Source organism: Dendrobates tinctorius, unplaced genomic scaffold (assembly GCF_039654945.1).
Source record: "Dendrobates tinctorius isolate UK_male_01 unplaced genomic scaffold, ASM3965494v1 ptg000129l, whole genome shotgun sequence".
Classification (NCBI taxonomy): Eukaryota; Metazoa; Chordata; class Amphibia; order Anura; family Dendrobatidae; genus Dendrobates; species Dendrobates tinctorius.
Genome location: NW_027361797.1, coordinates 23,870,476 through 23,890,720, shown reverse-complemented (window position 1 = coordinate 23,890,720; position 20,245 = coordinate 23,870,476). Strand labels below are relative to the sequence as shown.

Below are 20,245 nucleotides of genomic sequence, written 5' to 3'. Positions count from 1 at the left end.
ATATCACACATGAAAATTAGCAGCTATGTAGTTTATTTTGTCTGAGAAATCTGCTTATTTCTCCTCCTGGATTGATCATTCACGACAGATTTTACCTTTGAATACAGATTCCACCATTACAGAGTTAGAAAGGAGATGACACTTGGTACTTCGTGCAGTTCTCCATAGAACTTTATGAGCACCAGTTGCCATCTGTTATCACTGAAGACAGATTACCTGTGAATTAAGAATGATCAATTTGTACATGAGGAGAAAGAAGCAGAGTTCTCTGTTTGTACAAAGCTTTTCATTTTCACGTCTACTATTGACTTATGAAGAAAAAGAGTAAAACACAGTTTTATTATTAATGTAAGATGTCCAGGATTATAAAGACGACTACTACTATACTTTAGAACAGTGTTCCCCAACTCCAGTCCTCAAGAGCCACCAACAGGTCATGTTTTCAGGATTTCCCTTAAAATTATACAGATGAGAGCTGCTCACCTGCACAGGCAATAATTCCACCAACTGGGCGATACAAAGGAAAACTTGACCTGTTGGTGGCTCTTGAGGATTGGAGTTGGGGAACACTGCCGTAGAAACAGTTTATTGAATGAGACAAGTGGAAACTCGGTGTTAATGCTCTTCTTGCCTATTTTTCTTTTTGCCAACTTCTTTTGGTTCTCTTATTTCCATACTAGTTTGAGATTTTGCGTTATGAATAGTGATGAGCAAAAACGTGATCGGCTGTTATCCGAACATACTCAGGTGCTAAGCACGTGACTTCAACGTGCTCGAATAATATGTTTGAGTTGCCGCAGCTGCATGTCTCACGGCAACACATTCATGGATTATCTAACAAACTGGTAATCCCTGCATGTGTTGTGGCTGTCGATCAGCTTGTGGGGACTCAAACATATTATTCAAGCATTCCGAGGTCACTCGCTTGGCACCCAAGCATGCTCAGATAACACCTTTTCTCTATCGCTTCATTGGGGGACACAGGAACCATGGGTGTATGCTGCTGACACTATGCACAAAAAAAGTTAGCTCCTCCTCCGCAGTGTACACCCCACCGACAGGAAGTAGGATGTTCAGTTTAGCTTAGTGTCAGTAGGAGGTGGACACGGGTCTTTCACTAGACCCTTATCTACCTCAATGTGCGTCGTTTCTTTTCAGGTTTTCCGGAGGGATACAGTGTGAATGGTCACTACTGTACTCCCACACAGAGACTGAGTACGGTGTGTACTGCCACCCCGTATCCTCATATGTCTGGACGGCAGGACCCCATCCCCTAGCACAGAAGCGTGCTTAGGTGTTCCAGACCCGGTCCTGGCCCACCGTCTCCCACCTACTCGCCCACCAGAGCCTGTTAGTTGGATGAGACGGGACGTCCGGCAACAGTCAGGACGACTTCAATAAGAAGATAAGTAAAGAAGAGGAGACCCCTTGTCAGGTGTAGACGGTTACTGGTAATCTAGGCCCCGGCTTATAGTGGGGCCTAGTCCTCCCTTTCCGCTGGCCGCTGTCCTGCCGCACTTGTGGGGAGCTCACTTCCTGGCTGAGGCCGGCGGATCATGCACCCTCCTCTCGCCTGGCGCTGTGCGCTTCAGGCTTTCCTCAGTGCCTTCCCTCAGAATAGGTGACAGTGGGCAGCAACCTGCTGTCATCAGCGTGGTGCCCCCGCCCCACCGTTTTTCCCCTACACCCGTCTATCTTTCTGATAGGATCCGGTTTATAGCTCCAGCGTTTCCCGGGCCTCCGCGCCGCCCCCGCTCCGTCGGCGGTTTCCAGGGACCAATCTAGGCCCCGGCTTCCTTTGCGGCCTAGTCCTCGGTAGCGCCGCTCCCCCGTCTTCTATGTATTCGGGCGGGCTTTTTTTCCCGCCCATCTCCCCTCACTTCCCCGGCGCAAGCGCCGCACTCTCTACCCGGCCTCACATGCGGCGCAGAGATAGTAGCCATCACCGCCATCTTCCTGCACCCAGAGCTGACGTTTAGCTCCGTCCCCTTGCGGGCTGTGCACAGCGGTGTTTTTCACAGCGGGCCCATTCTATTGTGGCGAGAAGCGTCTTCCTCGGACCGCGGCATCCCCCAGCGGTCACATTCTCCCAGCGTGGGACCCAGTTAGTGCCTTCACCAGGCAGGACCAGCTCTTTCCTGCCTATCTCCACTCAGCCGAATCAGGTACGATGCGGAGTATAAGCCCCTCATAGTAAAACTAAGCAGGGCCACACTTTCCGCAGGTCCAGTGAAGGAGCAGAGAATCCATTTTTTCTAGTGTGTCTCATGGGTATGCGCTATAGTCGTACCGTGCAATCGATAGTGGTATAGGGACAGTCATTAGCGGAATAGCACCCTGCAGCCGTACAGTCCCTGACGTAATGGTTCTCTGGAGTCGTACAGTCACTAACGTAATGGGTTTTTGGAGCCGTACGGTTTCTGACGTAATGGTACTCTGGAGTCGTGCAGTCACAGACGTTACAGTACTCTAGAGCCATACAGTCACTGACGTAATAGTACTCTAGAGGCGTGTAATTCACTGGCGTAGTAATAATCTGCAGCGCAGTCTCTAGTGCATTAGTATGTCTGGTGTCATAGCACACAGAGCCATGTAGAGCCACTCTGCTGTCTTCTGTAATTGCCGCATGGCGTTTGTCTGGTAGAAGGTTCCACCCGCAATTGCAGGTGTGCCTTAATTTTCAGTAGAGCAAGACTCGATCATTGCCTCACACATACAGTGCCTACAAGTAGTATTCAACCCCCTGCAGATTTAGCAGGTTTACACATTCGGAATTAACTCGGCATTGTGACATTTGGACTGTAGATCAGCCTGGAAGTGTGAAATGCACTGCAGCAAAAAAGAATGTTATTTCTTTGTTTAATTTTTTTTTAAATTGTGAAAAGTTTATTCAGAGGGTCATTCAACCCCTCAAACCACCAGAATTCTGTTTGGTTCCCCTAAAGTATTAAGAAGTATTTCAGGCACAAAGAACAATGAGCTTCACATGTTTGGATTAATTATCTCTTTTTCCAGCCTTTTCTGACTATTTAAGACCCTCCCCAAACTTGTGAACAGCACTCATACATGGTCAACATGGGAAAGACAAAGGAGCATTCCAAGGCCATCAGAGACAAGATTGTTGAGGGTCACAAGGCTGGCAAGGGGTACAAAACCCTTTCCAAGGAGTTGGGCCTACCTGTCTCCACTGTTGGGAGCATCATCCGGAAGTGGAAGGCTTATGGAACTACTGTTAGCCTTCCACGGCCTGGACAGCCTTTGAAAGTTTCCTCCCGTGCCGAGGCCAGGCTTGTCCGAAGAGTCAAGGCTAACCCAAGGACAACAAGGAAGGAGCTCCGGGAAGATCTCATGGCAGTGGGGACATTGGTTTCAGTCAATACCATAAGTAACGTACTCCACCGCAATGGTCTCCGTTCCAGACAAGCCCGTAAGGTACCTTTACTTTCAAAGCGTCATGTCAAGGCTCGTCTACAGTTTGCTCATGATCACTTGGAGGACTCTGAGACAGACTGGTTCAAGGTTCTCTGGTCTGATGAGACCAAGATCGAGATCTTTGGTGCCAACCACACACGTGACGTTTGGAGACTGGATGGCACTGCATACGACCCCAAGAATACCAACCCTACAGTCAAGCATGGAGGTGGCAGCATCATGCTGTGGGGCTGTTTCTCAGCCAAGGGGCCTGGCCATCTGGTCCGCATCCATGGGAAGATGGATAGCACGGCCTACCTGGAGATTTTGGCCAAGAACCTCCGCTCCTCCATCAAGGATCTTAAGATGGGTCGTCATTTCATCTTTCAACAAGACAACGACCCAAAGCACACAGCCAAGAAAACAAAGGCCTGGTTCAAGAGGCAAAAAATCAAGGTGTTGGAGTGGCCTAGTCAGTCTCCTGACCTTAACCCAATTGAAAACTTGTGGAAGGAGCTCAAGATTAAAGTCCACATGAGACACCCAAAGAACCTAGATAACTTGGAGAAGATCTGCATGGAGGAGTGGGCCAAGATAACTCCAGAGACCTGTGCTGGCCTGATCAGGTCTTATAAAAGACGATTATTAGCTGTAATTGCAAACAAGGGTTATTCCACAAAATACTAAACCTAGGGGTTGAATAATAATTGATCCACACTTGTATGTTTAAAATTTATTAAAATTTAACTGAGCAACATAACTTTTTGGTTTGTAAGATTTATGCATCTGTTAATAAATCCTGCTCTTGTGTGAAGTTTGAAGGCTCTAACTTATTTGCATCTTATCAAACCTGCTAAATCTGCAGGGGGTTGAATACTACTTGTAGGCACTGTATTGATGCTGGAGCCCTGGCATAGCAACTGCTTTCATAGCTTACAGGCACTCGCCCTTCCTTTTTCTGCAGCCCCCTCTGGACGCTGGCTTCACACTGCCCTAAGCAGAATAATGCGCTGCTTCTATCTCTTCACGTCTGCAGTGTTTTGGGCCGGACTTCCAGCTAGATAGAAGTCCGTGTTATCTGGCAATTGTCAGCTGTGGCTCAGTGAATAAGGAAGCTGTCCACAACTCGCAGGTCCAGGGGTTGGAACCCTGGCACACAACAGAGAGTAGAGTTTAGTCTCTTTCTGATCCCAGACCTACTGTTCTACCGTCAAGAGAATTGACTCGTCAGAATCTGCTTTAATACAGACTTCATGATACGGTTTTCTACACGTGAAGCCGTTATTCTACCTAATGTCGTCAGGTATCCAGACCCAGACCGCAACACAGAAGCCGTTATTCTGCCTAATGTCGTCAGGTATCCAGGCCTAGACCGCACCGCAACACACAAATGGGTGTCTCCTATACCCTTCTCCGGGTTTTCTTCACGCTGATTTGTTCACAGGATACTTAGAGCCGATGGCAACTGTGCTATATCCGCTATCCAGGCTTCAGACGCACCACCTACCAGGTACAGTGGCTGAAATGGCCGTATTACTGTGGAGACGTGTCGGGGGTTGACTGGTTCCATGGTACTGGTGTTCTGTACCGTATTCATGTAAGTCAGACGCCCTCGTCTTCAGGTTCCTCGCGTCCTATTGCAGCAGTGTTCTATCCCTTATCGAGCACTTGGATAGTCCTCTACCAGACAGTTTTAGTCAATACACGCCATCTTTCCGGTAACTCAAACGTACCCGAAGTCCATCAACTACACCGGCCCCGCTCTACTGTCCCTTTGTCAGATGAGTCAGAAATGCCCTCTCTTGTTCCTCAGGGTCCTTTGCAGTTTTTGCCTAGCTCCCGTATAATCACCACTCGAGGTGAGGTGCCGGCATTTATTACCTCTGGCGGGCTGCAGCTGCGATTTCAAGCCTCTTTCATGTGAGTCTAAGACACCTTTCAGCTGCATATTTCATAGTCAATAACATCTGTGATTTGTTAACAGTTAAGCGTAAAAGGCTACCATGTCCAAACGGAGTGGATCTCTGTACCACAGAGCGGACCTCAGTAGCAACATAACTAGATACTCCACCTTCAAGTAGGTCAGACACTCTCGTGTCAGGTACGGATGGTCGAGGTTTACTGTGGCATGATCTGGACCCTAAGTGTGAGTTGCTCCACAAGAGTTTTTGTCCCACCTTCTGATCAGTTTACAGTACCGTCCGCAGGCTATCTTTACTGCCCGGTGTGTTACGCCTATCATTAATGTTTGGCTAATAGTAGTTTATAGGTTCTAGTATGTCCTAAGGGCCTTCCAGCTACTACAATACCTAAGCTCCTTATTTGTCGGTACTTACCTATTCTTTCTTACAGACACCTGATAAAGCCTCCAGCAGCTCACAGATGTGACTTCTGACCATGACTGGGGCAAGTATCCCACCTCAGACAGGAGTGGGATATCACTCTGCGCAAGTATCGACCAGGGTAGAAAGCTGCTCCAGTCTTGGATCTAAGTATGAGTCTGGTGATAACATGTTTCTTATTTCAGCTAGAATTGTATTTTTTCACTGTGATCTTCGGCGCGTGTTATCTTAGACTTAGGCACGCGGTTCTACACACTGTAATCCCCTCCCTACTCCAGAGGGTCCAGGATGGATTTGACCGTTTACATCGTCATAAGGATTGACCTTCCTTTCATCAGCCTAGTTGTCTTTCTGGGGTCTATTTCATCTACCTAGAGCCAACTTTCTTTGCAGTTGACATACTCTGTTTTGCCGTGGACTTTCCTTGGTCGACTATTTATTTTTATATGTCCAGCTGGACTATTTTTTCCCATATTCACCCTCATCCCTGTATGTTGGGTTTATCTTCCTCTTGATCTCAGTCTGAAAAGTCATTCAGTAGGTCTTCAGTCTACCTGCTTAATCGAGCAATCAGTTGTCTTTTCATAGCCAACCTGTGCCTACATCGCAGCGATGAGATCCAGGCTATCCCCAGGTTCCATTCAGTACGTTTTCAGTGTTCGGCTCTTTAGCAGGTTCTCAGTGGCCTGCTCTCAGGTCTTGTCATATTCTCATGGAACGGACTTCAGCCGTTTCCAAACAAGGGGGCGCCTCGGTATATCTTTTTTCTCCTGAGCGCTTCACAAATTAGACTACTGCGACTACGAACCCTCCGGTTCCAAGTTCTCCACTACGATCCTTCCTCGCCCAGACGTTCATCCCTCAGAGATACCAACGTCGAATTCACACAGTAGTTAGCAGGGTCAACCTTCAAAGCACCCGCCGCTATAGCGTGTCCTGCCTTAGCCCCCACTCGTGTTGCAAAGTTCTATAGACGCATGGCCTAGCTTGCTCAGAGCATTCTTTCTGGAGGCCGGTCGTAAGATTTGACCGTCCTCACTGTCCAAAAATTTTTCTTGCGTGGAGACATAGTTTTTCGCCTAATCGTTCCCATCTAAGGGTCCATTTGGCTTTCGGTTTCACGAGCGAAATTATGCCCAAAGAGGTACCTCACCAACTTTCCGTTCCTTCCGTGTGGCTCCAATAGGCCAAATTATTAAGGAGCTCACCGGAAGGACAAGCGCTCCCCTTCCTCAGGCTAAGCCTTGTCCTTCTTCAGTGCTTTTTCCTCAGCATGACGTTTGGGGATCTAGGATTCAGTCCATCCTTGTTTTTTTCAGGAAGAAATTTTCTTCGTTCAACATTTACCTTCTGTGAATCGCATGATTTTTTCCTTGTTCCATAAAGCTCTTATCCAGGTCCTTATTTCTTCAGGGCTTTGGCGATGTCTGCTCTTGCAACGAACGGGTTCATTTTCCTTTTCAGTTGGTATCTTTCCCTTTCAGACTCTCAACCACTCCTGGGGTCTTACTGAGTCTGTAGCAGCTGTGGTGCACTTCCTGTGGATCAAGGGTCCACTCTCCATCATTCTGAATACCCTTTCTTTCGTCCGCCTCGGACTTTTCCTTCGTGACGCCCTCTCATCAGGCTACTTGGCCACAGCAACGGTACTTCTCAAGCTCAGACTTGAAGTGTAGAGGTCCTCTGGCCTTCAGGTTGGAGTTCTGTTCGTGGAAACTGGTCGGCATTAGTAGGGTTGCCGGCTCAGGAAGGACTGTGTTCTTTTGAGTACGACGCACTCTGCCCGGGCAGTGTGTGTCCTCTTGGCGGTACTCTTTTGGCCTTCATCTGGCACCTCTGCAGTGCGATGATATGTCCTCCACAGGTCTAAAAGGTTTTCAAAGCCCATGCCTAGCTTCGGCAAGTGCTGATCGGGGTAAAAAAGACCTCGCAGGTGACCTTGCAGGTGACGAGGGTGACTTCCTCGTCCTGATGGAGCTATTTGCTGTTCCCTCCCCTTCAGGACTGCTTTGGGACGTCCCATGGTTTCTGTGTCCCCCAATGAAGCGATAGAGAAAACAGGATTTTTAGTTGCTTACTGTAAAATCTGTTTCTCTGAGCCTTCATTTGGGGACACAGCGCCCTCCCAAGTTGAACGGCTCGGTTTACTGTATAATATTGTTACAGTTTGGATTTGTGTTTCTGTGGTTTTTATCTCGTCTACAGATTGCTTCTCCTACTGCTTTCTCACTAACTGAACATCCTACTTCCTGTCGGTGGGGTGTACACTGCGGAGGAGGAGCTATCTTTTTTCTGCATAGTGTCAGCCTCCTAGTGGCAGCAGCATACACCCATGGTTCCTTTGTCCCCCAATGAAGGCTCAGAGAAACAGATTTTACGGTAAGCAACTAAAAATCCTGTTATCTCAGCACTAGTGATGAGCGAGTATACTCGTTGCTCGGGTGGTCTCCGAGTATCTTGGCGTGCTCGGAGATTTAGATTTCGTCATCTCAGCTGCATGATTTGCGACTTGCAGACAGGCTGAATACATGTGTGGAATGCCTGTTTGTTAGGGAATGCCAACATGTATTCAGCCTGTCTACAAGTCGCAAATGCAGATAAGACGACGGAATCTAAATCTCCCGAGCACGCCAAAATACTCAGAGACCACCCGAGCATGCTTGGGAAAACCCAAGCAACGAGTATACTCGCTCATCACTACTCAGCACATTAGCTCATTGCTAGTTATGAATATTTTGTTTTATTGTTATTACAGTCTTTCAAAGACAAAGCCAGCAGTAACTTTACATGGCCCGTACAGTCTTTTGTTAATGAGAAATCAGTGTTTGACTATGCAAATATCTATGGTAGATCTGAAGCCTCTGTTACTCCAGCTCTATTCCCTGCCCAGCGCTGCCGCTTTTGCTTGACTGACCACCTCTCTGCTGTGTGACATCAGGCAAAGGAGGAGTCAGTCAAGAAGAAGACAGAATTGGGTGGTGAATAGAGCTGCAATTACAGAGGCTTCACAACTACCATAGCTATATACATATCCGTTCAAACACTGATCTCTCAGTAATGGAAGAGCCGACTGGCCATATATAGGTTCTGCTGAACTTGTCTTTGAAAGAGCTGTGTGTGCATATACATAGTTTGGGGGGATGATTCTGCATGTTCCCTTTAACCCCTTCCCGACCTGTGACACAGCGTATACGTCATGAAAGTCGGTGCCAATCCGACCCATGACGCATATGCTGTGTCATGACTTTAAAGCCCCCCTGCGGGTCGGGTGACCGGGGTCAATGAAAGCTCACCCGACCGGCAGATATAGGGGGCTTTGTACTTCACCACAGGGGGCGTGGCTTCGCCTCCACGTGGCTACGATCGCTCTGATTGGCTGTTAAAAGTGAAAGTCAATCAGAGCGATAGTAATATTTCATCAATGAAATATGATGAGATATTACATACCAGCCATGGCCGATGCTGCAGTAGCATCGGACATGGCTGGAGACACCGATCCGACCACACACACACACACACACACACACACACCTGCTAACTGGGCCGATCTGCCCCCGCCACTGAATGACAGCGGCGATCTGCCGCCGTTGTCATCATCTGCTCCCCCCGCCTTCCCTCTGCTCCCCCCAGCTTCCAATCCCCCCCCACCCCGGTACCTTCCGAGTGCCGCTGTCGCTCCCGGTGTCCCACGGTCCCGGATCATGGGCGCCGCCATCTTGGAAAATGGCGGGCGCATGTGCAGTGTGCCCGCTCGAGTCTGCCGGCTGCAGATTCCATTCATTCATTTTGATCACTGTGAAACTCTCACAGTGACCAAAATAAAAAGTAAATAAACCCCCCTTTATCACCTCCATAGGTAGGCACAACTAATAAAATAAAGAAAATATTTTTATTTTTCCGCTAGGGTTAGGGTTGGAATTGGGGTTAGGGTTGGAATTGGGGTTAGGGTTGGAATTGGGGTTAGGGTTGGAATTGGGGTTAGGGTTGGAATTGGGGTTAGGGTTGGAATTGGGGTTAGGGTTGGAATTGGGGTTAGGGTTGGAATTGGGGTTTGGGTTGGAATTGGGGTTTGGGTTGGAATTGGGGTTTGGGTTGGAATTGGGGTTAGGGTTGGAATTGGGGTTAGGGTTGGAATTGGGGTTAGGGTTGGAATTGGGGTTAGGGTTGGAATTGGGGTTAGGGTTGGAATTGGGGTTAGGGTTGGAATTGGGGTTAGGGTTGGAATTGGGGTTAGGGTTGGAATTGGGGTTAGGGTTGGAATTGGGGTTAGGGTTGGAATTGGGGTTTGGGTTGGAATTGGGGTTTGGGTTGGAATTGGGGTTTGGGTTGGAATTGGGGTTAGGGTTGGAATTGGGGTTAGGGTTGGAATTGGGGTTAGGGTTGGAATTGGGGTTAGGGTTGGAATTGGGGTTTGGGTTGGAATTGGGGTTTGGGTTGGAATTGGGGTTAAGATTAGGGTTAGGGGTGTGTTGGGGTTAGGGTTGGGATTAGGGTTAGGGTTGTGGTTAGGGGTGTGTTGGGGTTAGGGTTGGAGTTAAAATTGAGGGGTTTCCACTGTTTAGGCACATCAGGGGGTCTCTAAATGCGACATGGTGCCACCATTGATTCCAGCCAATTTTGCGTTCAAAAAGTCAAACGGTGCTCCCTCCCTTCCAAGCCCCGACATGTGCCCAAACAGTGGTTTACACCAACATATGGGCTATCTGCGTACTCGGGAAATATTGCACAACAACTTTTGGGGTCTAATTTCTCCTGTTACCCTTGGGAAAATAAAAAATTGTGGGCTAAAAAATTATTTTTGTAGAAAAAAAAATGATTTTTTATTTTCACGGCTCTGCGCTATAATCTTCTGTGAAGCACTTGGGGGTTCAAGGTGCTCACCACACATCTAGATAAGTTCCTTGGAGTCTAATTTCCAAAATGGGGTCACTTGTGGGGAGTTTCTACTGTTTAGGTACATCAGAGGCTCTGCAAATGTAACATGACGCCCGCAGACCATTCCATCAAAGTCAGCACTTCAGAATGTCACTACTTCCCTTCCGAGCCCCGACTTGTGCCCGAACAGTGGTCCCCCCCCCCACATATGGGGTACCAACGTACTCCGGACAAACTGGACAACAACTTTTGGGGTCCAATTTCTCTTGTTACCCTTATGAAAATAAAAAATTGCGGACTAAAAAGTATTTTTTTGAGGAAAAAAAAATCTTTATTTTCACGGCTCTACGTTATAAACTTCTGTGAAACACCTGGGGGGTTCAAAGTGCTCACTATGCATCTAGATAAGTTCCCTGGAGGGTCTAGTTTCCAAAATGGGGTCATTTGTGGGGGAGCTCCAAAGACGACATGGTGTCCGCTAACGATTGGAGCCAATTTTCATTTCAAAAATTCAAATGGAGCTCCTTTCCTTCTGAGCCCTGCCGTGCACCCAAACAGTGGTTGCCCCCCACATATGGGGTACCAGCGTACTCAGGACAAACTGGACAGCATCTTTTGTGGTCCAATTTCTCCTGTTAGCCATGTGAAAATAAAAAATGGCGCACTAAAAAATCATTTTTGAGTCAAAAAAATGATTTTTTTTTATTTTCACTGTTCTGCGTTATAAACTTTTATGAAGCACTTGGGGGTTCAAAGTGCTCACTACACATCTAGATATGTTCCTTAAAGGGAAGGTGCCGTGTTTTTTCATAATTTAATGTAAAAAAGAAAATAGTATAAAAAGATATTGTCCCCTAAGCTTGACTCAGTGGTGTGTACGGTTTGTTTTTTTTACTGTATTAATGCAGCCACTGGGGGCTGCCATCTTACCTTTCTGGCTGCTGAACGACACTTTCCATGCTCATTTACGGCAGTCCGTGGGCATAAGAGACAATTGTTACTATATGGCTACCTTTCCCCCAGCCTGCTTCCCAGCGTCACCCCGGACTGCGCCTGTCGCCTCGCTTTCACACATCGCCAGGACAGGATCTGAGGAGGGGAATGGGGTCTCTGCATGCAAAGTCTGGAACAGAACAGGCCATCAATCAGCAGAAATGTTTCCTGGATTTCTGTGGTGCTGTCACCCTGCTCCTCCCCCATATATCTCCCTCTGTGCCCCCATAGACCAGCACACTGCTCTCCTGAAATACTCTGTGCTGCTGTCATCCTGCTCCCAGAATCCTTGCTGCCTGCCATCCTCGGTGACCGAAGACCGCATTCCTCTCCTCAGATCCTGTCCTGGCGATCTGTGGAAGCGAGGCGACAGGGATCTGATATATGGTGGAAGGAGCAGGGTGACAGCAGCACAGAGTATTTCAGGAGAGCAGTGTGCTGGTCTATGGGGAGCACCCTGTTCGGTGCCAGGGATTGTTCATAGAGCGCTGTGTTTTATACACATGGATGGATGGACCGTCTTCTTCTCTGCTCCACAGAAATCCAGGAAACATTTCTGCTGATTGATGACCTGTTCTGATCCAGACTTAGCATGCAAAGACAGTCAGTAACTTTGCAGGCCCCATCAAAATGGCTGCTCACTGTGTTCTTACATGTCATCCTCTCTTTTCCCTTAGCAAACACCCAGAAGGGGAGGAGAGGATTTTTCCATTTGTTTTTCCATAAATGAGGTATCGTTGTACTCAGGAGAAATTGCCAAACAAATTTTAGGATCCATTTTATCCTGTTGCCCATGTGAGAATGAAAAATCTGATGCTAAAAGAAAATTTTTGTTGGGAAAATTAAAATGTCCATTTTTTCCTTCCACGTTGCTTTAGTTCCTGTGAAGCACCTGAAGGGTTAATAATCTTCTTGAATGTAGTTTTGAGTAGCTTGAGGGGTGCAGTTTTTAGAATGGTGTCACTTTTGGGTATTTTCTGCCATATAGACCCCTCAAAGTGACTTCAAATGTGATGTAGTCCCTAAAAAAAATGGTTTTGTAAATTTTATTGTAAAAATGAGAAATCGCTGGTCAACTTTGAAGGCTAAGTGCACACGTACCGGAACTCTCGCGGAAATTACCGCGAGAATTCCGGAATTCCAGTCCGCGGGAAAATCGCATTTTAAATTCCCGCGATTTTCCTGCGGAAAAACTAGCATTTTGCAAGCGTAATTAGCTTGCAAAATGCTAGCGTTCTCCAAGCGATCTGTAGCATCGCTTGGAGAACTGATTGACAGGTTGGTCACACTCGTCAAACATAGTGTGTAACATAGTAGTAAAAGATAGAATGTAAAAAAAAATAAAAAATGGTGTTATTCTTACCCTCCGACGTCCCGCGCATCTGTTCCCAGTAATCCTTTGCGAAAATGCCCGCGATGACGTCAGTTCTCGCGGGATCGCGACGTCTCGCGGTAATTCGCGATGACGTCACGCGAATGACCGCGAGACTTCGCGATCCCGCGAGAACGTACGTCATCGCGAGCATTTTCGCAAAGGACTACTGGGAACGAGAGCGTGAAGAGAAGCGGGAAGGCTGCGCGGGACGCCGGAGGGTGAGAATAACAATATTTTTTATTTTAAATTCTATTTTTTACAGGGATATGGTACCCAAAGCCCAGAGGACAGTCTCCTCTCCTCCGGACCGTGGGTACCATCCGCAATTGTTCTGCTTACTTTCCGCATTGTGGGCACAGCCACATGCGGGAAATAAGCGGAACAATGCATTCCTATGGGTGCGGGATCGCCGCGATTCCGCAAATTAATGAGCATGCTGCGGTTTTTACTGCGAAGCGATTCCGCCGCGGTAAAAACCGCAGCATTAGCACAGCATTGCGGAATCCCATAGGAATGCATGGGATGCTTATTTTTCGCGTTTTCGCGGCAAAATCGCACGGTTAAAACAGCCGCGGAAACGCGAAAAAAAACGCCACGTGTGAACTCAGCCTTACCCTTATAACTTCCTAACAAAAAATATTTTGTTTCCAAAATTGTGCTGATGTAAAGTAGATATGTGGGAAATGTTATTTAGTAACTATTTTGTGTCACATAACTCTCTGGTTTAACAGAATAAAAATTCAACATTTGAAAATTGCGAAATTTTCACCTAATTTCTGATTTTTTTTCGCAAATAAACGCAAAAATTATCAACCTAAATTTACCACTAACATGAAGCCCAATGTGTCACGAAAAAACAATCTCAGAATTGCTAGTATTTGTTGAAGCGTTCCTGAGTTATTACCTCATAAAGGGACACTGGTCAGAATTGCAAAAAATGGCCAGGTCATTAAGGTCAAAATAGGCTGGGTCATGAAGGGGTTAATGAAACTCCTTTCATTACTTTATGGCATTACTTTATGGTGTAGCGTTTGTATTTCTGGAAATGCAGTGAATGTTGTTTATATGGCTGTTTTAGCAGTATTTCAGTCTCCACATAAATGTAACCGTTCCATGTCGCTTTCTGTTATACAGGTGTGGATTTGGTTGCTGCCTCATTCCTTTCTGTATCGATTCTTTAAAAGATGTGGATCATTACTGCTCCAGCTGCCAGGCTTTACTCGGCTCCTATAAGCGGATTTAGTCAAGACTTATGTGAAGATGACTTATTCTACATGGTTTTTCTATCTAGAACTATGCAAACTTTAGCCTGAAAATAATGGCGCACAGGCTGACATGCCAACTCTTTTTATATGGAGCTATTTTCTATACCTGTGATAGAAGATTGTGGAAACCCAACGTCTGGCCCGTCCCGGCTTCTCTGTACGGGGCAGGTGACATGTTCTTGTTTTAGCTCACTGTGCAAAACCTTTCATAGGTTCACGCCATCATGTGCCCTCCAGAGATACCTAGACAGTTCACTTTAGGTACTGAGTGAGTGAAATATGCCTTAAAGTGCGTCCTTTACTGCTGGAAGACAAATGAGCATCCGGATATCCACGTGCTTTCATAGATCGGAACCGCAAGCCATAGTTATTCACGTATGCGGTGTAAACATTTACTAGTATCACTTTTATCATTGATCGTTATGCTGCACTTAATTGGGTGAGGCCTTTGCACATTACATCACTGTGTTGCCTGTTCACTGTATGATCGTGGTAATGTTTGTTTGCTGTGGAATATACATGAGTACACCTAATTTTCTCTGTCGTGTTCGACCACAAAAGGAAAAATCTGCTAAAAAGATTTCCCAGTTGAACTCCAAACTTGGCTGTCACATATTGTTCCTCTGTTCACATCTGTGTTTAATTGTTTTTGTTTTTTTTTGCTCCACGTTGAAATTAATGGAAATGCGGGATCCATTACATGACTGACATCAGTGGCCACCATAGGGTGCCCTTTCACTATCAGGATTCTGTCAGAATCTCTCCATCCACTGCACAAACCCGCACAGCACGTTCTCTCGCCAGCTCTTTTATTTGGGTGTCTTACATTAGAGTGACGTTGATTCTTGGTTTACCGATTGCCCACTTTTCATTGATTAACGCTAGAACCCAGTGCTCCACGTTAATATTTGTCCATCAGTGTGATCCATAGCCGAAGAGAGACGTAATACACTTGTATTTGCACTAGCATTACACTTGCTTTATATCAGCAAAGAAAATATGATAAGCTTCACATGCACATTTAGAGGCACACTGACTGAAATATTCCATATGGGACAAAGGGAAAAATCCATGTTCACCGTTTTATGCCTGAGCTTATCATGTTTTTGTTTGTTTTGCGATCTTGCAATTTTTTCATATTTTATTTGTTTGCAGTTGTCACATACAGGAGAGGCTGTTTGCAAAACTTTGTATTTTTTTTTTCCCCGCATAGAATTTTTGTAGTGGTTGTGGTTTTTTTTTTTTTTTTTTTTTTTTAATATATATCAAATGTATAAAACTTGCAGTGTTTACTCCCTACGAGTTACTGAGATGCTTCTCACTCTGGAATCCTACAGGAGCTTTTCAGCTGATTTTTCACAATTTTTTGTTTAATATTAGGTATAATTGCAAAAAACAATACATTCCTGCAGAAGCATACTGGCATTATGGTAGCACCTACTGTAATTGGATTTTGTGCAAAATTTGCTGCCATAGCAACAAAATATGCAAATATGTTTGTAATGAGAAAAATACTCAAAGTTTAAGGCACTAACTTTGAATTAACGAATAAACAGTTTTTCAATATTTTGGGTGGAAATCCTTTAACTTTTTTTTTTTTTTTTCTCCCAACTTAGGCCGGTTTCACACTTGCGCTTTATAGCGTTGCGACGGCCTGCGCACGGCCGCCGCTAAGCCCCGCCCCCTGCTGGCTCCCAGCCCGCCCCTTCCGGTCATCGCCGCCTACTGGCACACATGGACGCTTGCAGGATTTTGCCGTGCGCTGCGCACTTTTGAAGGTGCGCTCGTGTGCGCCGAACGCAGCATGTTGCATTTCGGCGCGCACAGCGCACCTTCAAAAGTGCGCAGCGCACGGCAAAATCCTGCTAGCGCACGGCCAGCGCACGGTCTGCGCACCCTATGCTAAAGATGGGGTGCGCAGATCGCAAGCGTCCGTGTGCGCTAGTAGGCGGCGATGACCGGAAGGGGCGGGCAGGGGGCGGGGCTTAGCGGCGGCCGTGTGCAGGCCGTTGCAGCACTATAAAGTGCAAATGTGAAACCGGCCTTAAAGGCACTGTCGGCACAGAACGACTGGTCGCACCAAATACAGGCGCTCGGTGCTTCACGGCGGGGACAATCAGTTATTTACCCCTATGTATCCATCTACAGCTCTGGCAAAAATTAAGAGACCACAACAAAATTTTCAGTTTGTCTGATTTTTCTCTTTATAGGTATATTTTTGAGTAAAATGTAAATTGTTCTTTTATTCTATAAACTACTGACATGTCTCCAAATTTCCAAGCACTAAATTTTGTATTTATTTTCAGAAAATGAGAAATGGTTAAAATAACAAAAAAAAAGCAGTGCTTGCAGACCTCAAATAATGCTAAGAAAACAAGTTCATAATCATTTAGAAACAACAATACTAATGTTTTAACTCAGGAAGAATTCAGAAATCAATATTTTGTGGACTAACCATGATTTTTAATCACAGCTTTCATGCACATTTGAGTGACCTTATCCCACTCCTGGTACAAAAATGTAGGCAGTTCTTTGTTTCATGGCTTGTGACTATCCATCTTCCTCTTGGTTACGTTCCAGAGGTTTTCAATGGGGTCCAGGTCTGGAGATTGGGCTGGCCATGACAGGGATTTGATGTGGTGGTCCTTAATCTACACATTGATTGACCTAGCTGTGTAGCATGGCGCATTGCCCTGCTGGAAAAAAAACAGACCTCAGAGTTGGGGAACATTGAGCAGAAGGAATCAACTGTTTTTCCAGGATAAACTTGTATGTGATTCATACGTCTTTCGCAAAGATTAAGCTGCCCAATTCCAGCCTTGCTGAAGCATCCCCAGATCATCATCGATCCTCCACCAAATTTCACAGTGGGTGCAAGACACTGTGGCTTGTACTCCTCTCCAGGTCTCCGTCTAACAATCAGACGACCAGGTGTTGGGCAAAGCTGAAAATTAGACTCAGCAGAGAAGATTACATTACTCCAGCCCTCTATGGTCCAATCCTTAGGGTCTTTGGCAAACTTCAGCCTGGCTCTCCTTTGCTTCTCACTGATGGAAGGCTTTTTTTCTAGCTTTACATGACTTGAGCCTGTTATGAACTGTTCTTGCTGCGCACTTCACCCCAGCTGCCATTTGCCATTCTTTTTGTAGGTAACTTGATATCATTCTGCGGTTGCTGAGTGACATTCGAATAAAATGCCAGTTATCCTGGTCAGTTGGAGAGTCTATTTCGCTCTGACGGTCTATAGCTTTGTTGTGCCCAATGTCTGCTGATTAACCTTGTTGTAATGGACTGCCAACTTAGAAATTTTAAGGATGGAGGCAACATGACGCTCACTGTATCCCTCTGTTAGTAAAGCCAGAATTGAACCCTTCTTTTCCTCACTCAAGACTTTTCTTTACAACTCCTTTGGCATGGTTAAAAGTTATTCTTTCATTCCTATTACTTTTGGGATATTACTGGCAATTGTTTTGCCATCCAGCTTGTCCTATTGCAAGAGGATTGTGAACACCACAGCAGGGTTTTTATACTTTCCTTTGTTAAATAAGATTTGGTTCAGGTGATCACCTAATCAGAAGCACATTAGGTAGAATGAGGTGTACTCTGGTTGGAATTCAACTGACACTGGAATGGAATGGCTGATTTTTATAAAACTGTGCAATGGTCTCTTAATTTTTGCCAGAGCTGTATCTCAAACTTTCCCTGATTCCATAAAGTCAGAGCTGTCAATCAGAGGCGTGTGGAGGAGATGAAGGGAAAACAAGTAGCTGGGCAGGTGTATTTTAAAGATTTGGCTGCGCCATGTAGCACCGAGCGGCGGGACATAGTTTGAACAGTCATTTTATGCTGAGAGTCACTTTTAAAGGGATATTCTGGTTCAGCTGGTAAAGTCACCTCTGAGACATGGGTGTGATCAGCAGGTATCGAGTTCCTGCCAGCCATTCATTAGAAAAGGATAGATTTAAATGAATGGCACTCGTATGCTGATTTGTAAAAATAAGTTTGTGCACACAGTTTTTTTTTTTTTTTTTCAGGAGGGCAAAGCAACCAAGTTTTCAAAACTGATGTTTTTCCCTGAAACATCTTTTTTAGCATGTTGTTCTTTTTTTTTTATTGTTGACTGCTGCCAGATTTTGAGGTATTTTCAGTGTTTTTCTGGTGTTTCCTGGATTTTTTTTTTAAATTTTTTTAAAAATTCTTTTCAACAGGATTAAATCGCTGGTGGTTATTCATGCCAACAAAAACAAAACAAGTCGCTGACAAAATGCTTAAAAAGACTCTGGTGTCTTCCGGGCATCTTTTGTGCCTTTCCGCTCACTTGTAAAGTATGGGGTATCTTCAGAGTGAAAAACACCTGAAAAATTGTTAGGTCACTTTCTTTAAAAAACGTGGCGTGTTGGGAAAGCTAAAAGTGCCTAAAAGAAAAAGTTCAAAAACTTGAACATATGAAGAGCAAGTTACTATAGAATAGGAATGAGTAAGTTCACTATTTTGAGTGTTTTCTGGATGTTTTTCTGGCAGGTTTTAGTGCCGACGCTACTAAAAAAAAAAAAAGTGTGCCTGTATCTTTTTTTTTTTTTTTTTTAATCCGTCCATTATGAAGCATAAATGGCAAGTGCTGTTAAATGTTTCCACTGTTACCAGATTTTATATTAGGTGATAGATATATAGTCAGATCGTTAGAAATGCATCATGATCACAGAGTGGGGTGCAAGCAACCATATGTGTCCAGATGCAAATGTCGCTGTTTCATGTACAGTCTATTTTTCAATGTAAATTTAAAAAAAATTTAATGTATATACTTTTAAACATTTATGAACCTTCATATGTTTGGTTATTTAAGAGCTTGTCCAGATTTAGGAGTCTTTTTTTTTTTTTTATTAAAGGCATTTTTTGGAAGCTCTAAAACTCATTTTTGCAATTATGTTTCATAAAAAAATTTGCACCGTTTTCCTTCAGCTACTGTGTTAGGCCGGCATCAATCTTGCGAGAAACTCGCACCTTAATACTCTGGACCGAAGCGCTCAGCTGCATAGAAATACATGCAGCCCCGCACGCTCCGGTCCCGAGTGCCGGATATTAAGATGCGAGACTCGTGCGAGTTTCTCGCAAGTCTGACCCCGGTCTTACTGTCTCTTACTGACTGCAGAATGCGAAAACTGAGGATTCACCAGTGAGCTCATTCTGATGGGAGAGCTTATTCCTTATCTGTCTTGTTTCCGAGTTCTTCTCAGCTGATTTATGGCCACAGACAACCTTAAAGTTAAATGTGCTGGAAAGCAAAGAGCCTGAATAAGAAGAGCCTGTACCAATATTTTGTTTTTTTTCTATGAAACCTGATTGTAAAATGATTTTTAACCCCAGATACATACGTTGGTGGACAAGTAAGCGACGGGACAATATGAAGGGACCAAAAGGTTTTTACAGATATTAGAAAATGTTTACAGATTTTTGTAGTTTTTAAGCTTCTAGCTTGATGTGTTCCATGTAAGTACTTCTACAATGAATGTATTTCCTAACAGCACATGCGCGCATTTATTATGCACATATTAATTTTACGTGCCAATTCACATCTATACCTGTTACCTTCTCTTTTGTTTTTTTTGTAGCAAAATTTATAAATACTATCAGAAATGTTATAAAACTAAGTTTTAATCAAATAAAAAAAAATAACTTTTTGATGCTTTTGGCAAGTTATTTCTTCGGCGTAGTGATGTAAAGAGATAACTTGACTCTCCAAGGAAAGAAAGGGGAAAATCCAGCTCAAGGAATAAAATCCAAATATTTCTTTATTCATATCATTTAAAATGCAAATATGGCTGCTATGGTCGTCATTGCAGTTTTTTAAACTCAGAGTTTAAGAGCGCACAGGGCTGGTAACGTCACGTCTACAGCAGGGCTGTGGAGTCGGTAAGCCGAACCTGCGACTCCGACTCCTCAATTTCCCTTACACGGACTCCCACATATGTTGCTTATATTTAAGT

General features: G+C 45.0%; 1 protein-coding gene across 2 annotated transcripts in view; it reads left to right on the top strand.

Annotated features, from left to right (window-relative positions):
* LITAF (lipopolysaccharide induced TNF factor) overlaps positions 1-19,939 on the top strand; it is a 38,389-nt gene extending 18,450 nt beyond the window's left edge. For both annotated transcript variants that reach the window (XM_073542861.1, XM_073542862.1), the window contains exon 4: positions 14,131-19,939. In XM_073542861.1, coding sequence (XP_073398962.1) covers positions 14,131-14,239 — 109 coding nt within the window. In that variant the 3' untranslated portion in view covers positions 14,240-19,939. The remainder of the gene's footprint in view (positions 1-14,130) is intronic.
* The last annotated feature ends 306 nt before the right edge of the window (positions 19,940-20,245 follow it).